Genomic DNA, 8,506 nt, shown 5'->3' with positions numbered 1-8,506 from the left:
ACTCCAGCTTGGGTGACAGGGCAAGACTCTGTCTTAAAAAAAAAAAAAAAAAAGCATGACACTTCCAGGTATGCCACATCTCTGCAGTTGAAAAGCTTGTTTTATAATAGAAAGTTAAAAAAAAAATTAGCAGGCCAGGAATAGTGGCTCACACGCCTGTAATCCCAGCAAGTTGGGAGGTTGACGTGGATGGATCAATTGAGGCCTGAAGTTCAAGACCAGCCTGGTCAACATGGTGAAACCCATCTCTACAAAAATACAAAAATTAGCTGGGCGTGGTGGTGAGCACCTATAGTCCCAGGCACTTGGAAGGCTGAGGCAGGAGAATCACTTGAAATCGGGAGGCGGAGGTTGCAGTGAGCCAAGATCATGCCACTGCATTCCAGCCTTTGCCACAGAGCAAGACTCTGTCTTAAAAAAAAACAAAAAACAAAAAACAAAAAAAAAAACAACTTAGTATATGAACATTTGTCCTAGAGAATGTGAGGTCATTCTGGTCTTGACTATAGCCTCTCAACATTCTAGGTCTCAGCTGGAGTTGGTACCAAGTGTTCTGTGCATTCTGGGCACCGTCACCAACCCTCCAACTTCCTAGGTTTGTGACCTCTCCCAGCAGACCCTGTGCCTTGGTGCCCAGAGGTCTGGCTGCTGGAATGCCCCGAACGGAGGCATCCTTGCAGTGCTTTGCAGTGCTGCACAATGTCCTCCGCAGCTACGCAGCACCTCCTGGGCCATGGGCTTTTTTTTTCAGCTGCAGGATGAGTCAGTGTGAGCACAGGAAGCACCCCCAGCACAGGCCCATGGTGAATCAGGGGAAGCAGGACCCAGAGCAGGCGGGAGCAGCCACCTGGCAGCTGGCCCAAAAGCCATGTTGTGCCTGAGGACAGCAAGGAGAGGGGCAGCTCTCCACAAGAACTAAAGTTGCAAAAGCCTTTCTATTCTCCATAATTTCAACAGTCAGATGCTTTTTATTTTCCCAAAGCCCACAGATGTGTCACGCTCCTCAGACACTCACTCAGAAGGAAATGCTTATTGGAGAAGAGACAATCATATTGCCTTAATCTTTTTATAATGGGAAAGGGGTTAAGTGAAGCTCCTTTAGGCAGAGGCTTAATATCTAGCCTGGTTCCAGGGCCAGGATTTTAAAATCCTCAAACAGCCTCATTTATTTGATCTGAAAAACAGAAAACTAAAAATCAAATGCAGTTGTTTTTGTTTGTTCGTTTGTTTTGTATGGGTGGGGGATGGAAGAAAGAAGAGGGAGAGAAAAATCAGACTGAGTTATATGGAGACCACAGAACAGACCTTAGAGAGTAAACAGAATGGACCCACAAATCTCCATCAGTGGAATCTTGAGCAAGTTACTAAGCCTTAGTTTTCTCACCTACAAAATGGAAATAGTATCTGTCCTTTCTATTTCAAAAAACTAGGGGGAGAATAAGATGAAATTATGCATATAAAAGTGCTTTGTAAACTGAAAGATGCTACTATTTTCATTGCTGGCATTTGGAGAGAAAGCACTCCACTATACCACAGTCAATGTACTGCCCACAGCTGGATACAGTGTAGGAACTTAGTAAGTATTTGTTGAGTTGTTTCGAGAAAAACAGGACTAATATCTTTGGTAAAATAAAGCAAAGAAGAGACTCAGTGTGGGAATGTCTGACAGGATGATACTTCTCAGAATTAAAAAAATACATATATATACATATATATGCTGGGAAAAAGCAGAAAACATGAGAGCTTTTATCTCTCACATGTTATTTTATTAAAAGCACAAGATAACCATCTTCAGGAAAATGAATACATGTAAAGACAAGCAATGATACTGTATCTACAAATTATCGATCATGCAGGGACTGCCAAGGGAATGCTCTTTCTTGGTCACAAAGTTCAGCTGCCTAATGTCTTTCCCCAAGAAGAGTAAGGATACAAAACCAAGGCATAGCACAAAAAGTAACAATATCAATTTCAGCAAACTTTTGGAATTTAAAGTTAAGTTTCCCACAAAGTATCTAGCTTGGCCTCTTGACTACAGAGTAGCTTAGAGTGGTACAAGGCAATGTATTAAATGCTTAAAAATCAACTCAATGAAAAAATAAAGACCTATTCTACTAAAATCACATTCTGGCAATTCTCTGGTAACCAAAATATAGAAACCCTTTATTAAGTTTCCAACATCATGAGGGAAAATAAACTTTCTGATAATGGATATTTACCCCTTTGAGTATCAAAATGCTTTTTGTTAACTGTTCTGGATATAAAGATTTTAAAATTATTTTCACACTTTTCTGTGTTGTTAGAATCTACCTTTACATTAATCTGGTCTTTGCTTTTTAAAGCGATCCACATAACCATATATTGCCACCCTCTGCTATCTACAGATACACCCTTGGGCATCAGGTGCCCCCTGCCCTGTCCAGTGGTGCTCCTAGGGGGCTGTATTTTAATTCTTCCACTTCCTAGTGCCTCAGCAGCGGCCACTTCACTGAATTCATCAGTATCATTCCTACCCACTGGCTCATTTTATTCTTAGTCCATGTCTGGGGACTATAAGGGACACCCCATAGAGAAAGTAGATGCCCTTAGTGATGGTCTCCAGCTACTCTAAAGGGCTAGGGCTGCTGAAATTCAACTTTCAGCCCGGAAGGGTCTGCCTTCTACATAAACTCCATTTCAAACACAATTGTTCTTACCTCCATAACTGTAGAAAGCATCTCTTTCTCTCACTCCAATGACAGTTCCCAAGACATCTACCTGTTTTATTGGATGTCCATTGTACAAAAATACACCTAAAATTAAAAAAAGCAAAATCTATATAATGTATGACTATATTTTCTGCATCATTAAATGTTAACTTGTAGGGGGTAAGGGGATATAAAAAAATCAGTGCCATGCTGTTTGCTGAAATTCTAGACTTAAGAATCAGTCCTTGACAAATGACAATGCACCAAGGAATTCCAATGTCTTTTCCTCACAGGTCCTCAGTAGAAAGCCTGGCATTAAAGCTTGTACTAGTGCAGATGGGAGAAAACCAGCATTGCCCAACTAGATTTGGTTAATGCACCTCTGTCCAGAATGCTTACAAGGGGCCTGAAAGCAATCATTATACTGTGGGACCAAACACAGGACTATATTTGGAGCAACTAGAAGAAGGAAAGAGAAAGGAAACCATGAGAAAGGCTTCTTTGGCTTCTTTTTTTTATTTTTTAACAAGTACTTTTCTAAGAAACCAGTCATCATTTCTTTGAACTGGCAATAGCATTTTTTTAAAAAGACAGTAAGTAGGTTACAAAACGCTACCTTTTGGGGCCAGATTACAACCCCATAACTTCTGTTTTTAAAACTCTTATTTTCAAAACCTAGGCTACAGATGTCAGCAGGCAACTTCCTGCCAGAGTAGACAGCTGAGAGGGGGAACCTACCCACTGAGACCCAGAGGCTTCTTTCTGACTTGGGGACAGGACACAGAGGGGGTGCTCTATATCACTATTTGTACACTGAGCAAAGTTAGAACTGTTTTATGGAACAGGGCTGCCCCCAGCCCCGGCTTATGTGATGGTCTATCCTGGCTGCCAGGTACTTGTTTGTATTACAGACAGACACCCCACAGGGCGTGTGGAGCAGGAAGGAGTCCCTGACAGTCTGAGGGCTATCCTGGCTCCTGCAGGGCTTTCCTTCTGCCTGTCCCCCAGTAACCTAACCCAAGCTCCCTGCTTCACCTTGAGCTATGTGCACTGTGTTCCTGTCACCTGCAACTAAAGAGTGCTGTCCAATCTCTTTTCCAGCCTCTTCCCCCACCCCCATGATGGCTGAATTCTTTATTTTCAGAAACAGATTAAACTTTTATATGGTGATTTCCTTTTTTTTTAAATTAGACACAGGAGTCTCACTTTGCTGCCCAGGCTGGTCTTGAACTTTCCGCTTCAAGCAATCCTCCCGCCTGTGTCTCAAAAGTGCTGGGAACCACCACACCTGGCCAAGTCCTATTTAAAACAAATGTATGAAACCTAGACTGAGAAACAATGATCACCTCAGGCATTTGGCCATTCTTCCCTCACCATCAAGACTAGTCACAGCCTCTGTTCTCTCCATTCATGGGGGCACTTAGGGCCTAAATCCCAACGTCCCTTAGAACTCCCAGACTGGTCTCTGCTGATGGTTCTGTTTCCCTTGTAGATAAAGGGACTGGGGAAGAATCCAAAGAATGGATGAGGAACCTCTAAGCCTCAGTTACAGAGAGATACCAGGGCAGTGAGATGTGGTTTGAAGAAATAAGAGGTGGCAAATTTAGCCAAAAGTAAGACCCTCTCCCTCCACAGAAGCACACTTCTAAAGATGACCTGGTGGCTGGAGACTGTCCTCAGGGCAACCCTACAGGCATGAGCTGAAGATGGCAGCAACAAGGAGGGAAGGAGCCTGCGTCACTGTGTCACCCCCAAAAGAGAGTCACCTCCATCCAGGAACACTTGAATTGAATGGGGACAAAGCGGTTCCACTGAAAATCCATGTTTTGGTTCTTGACTTTTTTAAAGATAGGGTCTCTGTCTGTTGCCCAGTGGCACAATTACAGCCTTCTGCAGCCTCAACTCCTGGTCTCAAGCAGGAGCCCAATTAATGCTTTTACTTTTTATAGAGATGGGTTTCTCTCTGTTGCCCATGCTGGCCTCAAACTCTCAGCCTCCCAAAGCAATAGAATTACAGGTGTGAGCCACTGCACCCAGCCCATAAAATTTTAAGATGTAACCAGTTCCAACTGGCTTCTCCTGAGTTCTCACAATTGAAACCTAGTCTTTTCCATAACACTGCTGAAGAGATCCTCAGTTCTCTGCCCCTGCCTGCCTGCACTGACGAAATACAAGACAGGGAGCCTGCAGAGAAGGGAGATCCCTGTGTCTTGTGTAGTCAAAGGCAGGCTTCCTTGCAGCAGAAGCAAGCTTTAAACCAGGAGAATGAGCCTCAACCAGGGATGCCCCACTGCAGTACACCCCACCACTCTGCCTTAGAGTGCCTGTGTTCAGAGCAGGACTGAGTCATGGTGCTGCTTTGGTCATCTAGGTTTGCCGCAGGGCCAGGTGGTCTGAGCTTCAGGCTAATCTCTGGCTGTACTTAGCCCTTTCTGCCTCCCCAAATGTTCTATATCACTATTTGTAAACGGGGCAGAGTAAAGTTAGAGAGAACTGTTTTATAGAACAGGGCTGGCCTCCCCCTACCCTGGCCTATGTGATGATCTATCCTGGTTGCCAAGTACTTGTTTGTATTAGAGATAGACACTCCACAGGGGCTGCTGTGGCCCATAGCACACAGGCAATCAGAGGCAGAAAGCAGAGCCCTCTGGAACCACAGAGGGCTGGCTGTCCACAACTGAAACGTCTTTCCAGTTGGTCAAGAAGCAGCAGGATGCTCTGCTGGTGATGTCTGAAAGTCCCAGGACTCTTTGGGTCTCTGTGGAGATCCTAGCATGTACCACTGTCGTGGTTTTAATAAATAGTGAAAACACTTTCAGCTATTTCACTTTCAGTGAAAAGAGCGGAATAAAAGGTATGTTTCCTGCATTGAAGTCTATGGGAAAGACATTGAGAAGACTGGGGTAATGGCACAGCCAATGAAGTCCTCTAGTCACCTTTGATGGAGGCCAGTCATCCAATGCAACAAGCTTTGTATGTAGCAACACTTAAAATAAAAATCTGAATAGGTCTTCACTTGTGGACACAGTAGACTTTCTTGAAAAAGGACAGAAAAGTGAGCCCTGTGAATTTTCATCTCACACACTGACAACAATGACTTGTCTTTGAGGACAGACATGGTCACTCAAGATGCAACAAAATCTTTCCAGTCCCAAGTGGCTGATGCAAAAAAAAGAAAAAAAAAACAACAAACCATCTTAAAAGCATCACAGAACAACGGAGAAAGAGATCAGAATAATATAACAGGTAGTTTGAATTTTAAAACTCGGAGAAAAGCAACTGAGGAGGAAATACACTGCTTAGAAGAAATTTCTTCAAGTCTATAGAAACGTGAACTGCACTTATCCGTTGCGCAGCCTCTACAACAAGATGGCTGAAGACATGGAAAAAAGAGAGTGCCATTTTCTTCTATCAAAGCAATCCTATTCTATAAGAAGAGAGTTCAAGAAAGTTGGATGGCTGCTCTGTCGACTGAGAGAAAGCTCAATGAACTAAGAAAAGAAAATGGCAACAAATACTAGATAACAGAGTTCATGTTCCAGCTTTCCTAAGTGACCCTTGTGTTCCCGCTGTTCCACATGCAGCCCACAGAGGCCTAAAAGCATCAGAGGACCCCCTGGATCATCAGGACCCCAAGAAGGAGGAAGGTCCAGCTATAAGAGCTCAGGGATTTAGGGTCACAGGCAGGTTGATTCAGATTTCAAGCAGCTGACCCTGAACATCCACAACCACAGCAAGACATTTGACTGTTTTCTCTTTTTAAAAGTACTTTTGACTCCTCACTTTTTAGTTTAACTGCTATTATTTAATAGATGCTATAATTGTTATGTTTGATAGATTAAAACACCTAAGATAATGTTTTTCAAACAGATTTAATATAATTCTTATTAATATATTATTTCTACTTCATTGTACTCACTAGAATAATAGGTAGGATAAGTATTACATACTGATTTAAATTAAAAAGTATTATTTAATCCATCATTGAAGTTCGACACAGAGATATTTAAAACAATAAATATGACTTCTCTATGTTATGAGCTATTATTAAAAATACATTTTTTTTTTTTTTGAGACAGGGTCTTGTTCTATTGCCCAGGCTGGAAGGTGATGTTACAATCACGGCTCACTGCAGCCTTGACCTTCCAGGCTAAAGTGATCCTCCCACCTCTGCCTCCTGACTAATTGGGACTATAGGCACTGCTTTTTAAAAATTAGACATGGAGTCTCACTTTGTTGCCCAGGATGGTCTTGAACTCTGAGGTCAAGTGATCCTCCCACGTTGGCCTCCCAAAGTGCTGGGATTACAGGCATTAGCCACTGTACCTGGGCTATTTCTTTTTAATGCAAAAAAAGAAATAATAAGCCCACAAAAATCTAAATACTACCACAATCAAATTTCACAGTATTTTTCTTAGTTTAACTCTAAATTCAAATTTAGGGGACCCGACATTTTGCAACCATTTTGTGATGCAATTCTGATGCTAACTATTCAAAGTTGGGTTAAATTTCACAGGTTAAGGGCACAGTCCCCCAAAATACTGCCCTCACTTGAGTCATGAGTCCCAAGTTTTGTGAGGGTCCTCAGGCCATCTGCACTTCTGACCAACTGGTTATAAATTTGGGTGTTCCTAATACTCCCTCGGGTTTAATTATTCGCTAGAATGACTCACAGGACTCAGGAAGGTGCTATACTTATGACTATAGTTTTATCCATGAAGAGTACAAATCAGGGCCAACCAAATGAAGAGATGCCCAAGGAAGGTCTGGAGGGGCACAAACACAAAGCTTCTGTGTCCTCGACACATCACCCACTGACACATGATGATCAACTATGGAAGCTCACCTGACCCTTGGTGTCCAGAGCTTTTACTAAGGTCTCATAAGGTAGGCACAACTAACTGAATTACTGGTCACATAACCGAACTCAATCTCCAGTCCCTCTCCCCTCCCAAAAGGTCAGATTAGCACGATCTGGCTCAAAACTCCAACTCTCTAATCAAACAGTTGGTCTTTCAGGCATAGACAGCCCCCACCTCAAACTATCTAGGGGTCTAGCATGAGCCACCTGATTTGCATAAATTCAGGTGTGGTTCAAGAGGCCACCATGAATAATGATGACACTCCTATCATTCAGGACACTATAATAATTTAGATGTTACCCTGCAGGAACCAAGGGCAAAGGGCAGCCAAATCCTTTATTATACAACACATTCATTTCATATTTTATCATTTTTGGGGTTTGTCTTTGTTATTTTAAGATATTCTTTGCTGTTTAAATATTCCTAAATTTTATGCAGTCAAAATTTTTCTTTATGATAAACCAAACCAAACACCTAGATGAGTGGAATTCCATATATAGTCTAAAGCAGTGGTCCCCAGCCTTTTTGACACCAGGGACCAGTTTTGAAGAAGACAATTTTTCCAGGGATGGGGATTGGGGGAACGGTTTGGTGATGAAACTGTTCCACCTCAGATCATTAGGCATTAGATTCTCATAAGGAGTACGCAACCTAGATCCCTTACACATGCAGTTCACAGTAGGGTCTGCGCTCCTCTAAGAATGTAATGCCAGCCGGGCGCTGTGGTTCACGCCCATAATCCTAGCACTTTGGGAGGCCTAGGTGGGTGGATTGCCTGAGCTCAGGAGTTCGAAACCATCCTGGGCAACACCGTGAAACCCCGCCTCTATTAAAATACAAAAAAAATTAGACAGGTGTGGCGGTGTGTGCCTGTAGTCTCATCTACTTGGGAAGTTGAGGCAGGAGAATCACTTAAACCCAGGAGGCGGAGGTTGCAGTGAGCTGAGATTACCCCAC

General features: G+C 42.9%; 1 protein-coding gene across 3 annotated transcripts in view; it reads right to left on the bottom strand.

Moving 5' to 3' along the window:
* STN1 (STN1 subunit of CST complex) overlaps positions 1–8,506 on the bottom strand; it is a 44,453-nt gene that overhangs the window by 32,573 nt on the left and 3,374 nt on the right. For all 3 annotated transcript variants that reach the window (XM_017531123.2, XM_017531122.2, XM_037739479.1), the window contains exon 3: positions 2,697–2,792. In XM_017531123.2, the coding sequence (XP_017386612.1) occupies positions 2,697–2,792 (96 nt within the window). The remainder of the gene's footprint in view (positions 1–2,696; positions 2,793–8,506) is intronic.

The sequence above is a fragment of the Cebus imitator genome, unplaced genomic scaffold, assembly GCF_001604975.1.
Source record: "Cebus imitator isolate Cc_AM_T3 unplaced genomic scaffold, Cebus_imitator-1.0 Scaffold71, whole genome shotgun sequence".
Classification (NCBI taxonomy): domain Eukaryota; kingdom Metazoa; phylum Chordata; class Mammalia; order Primates; family Cebidae; genus Cebus; species Cebus imitator.
This window is presented reverse-complemented; position numbering and strand designations above follow the sequence as displayed.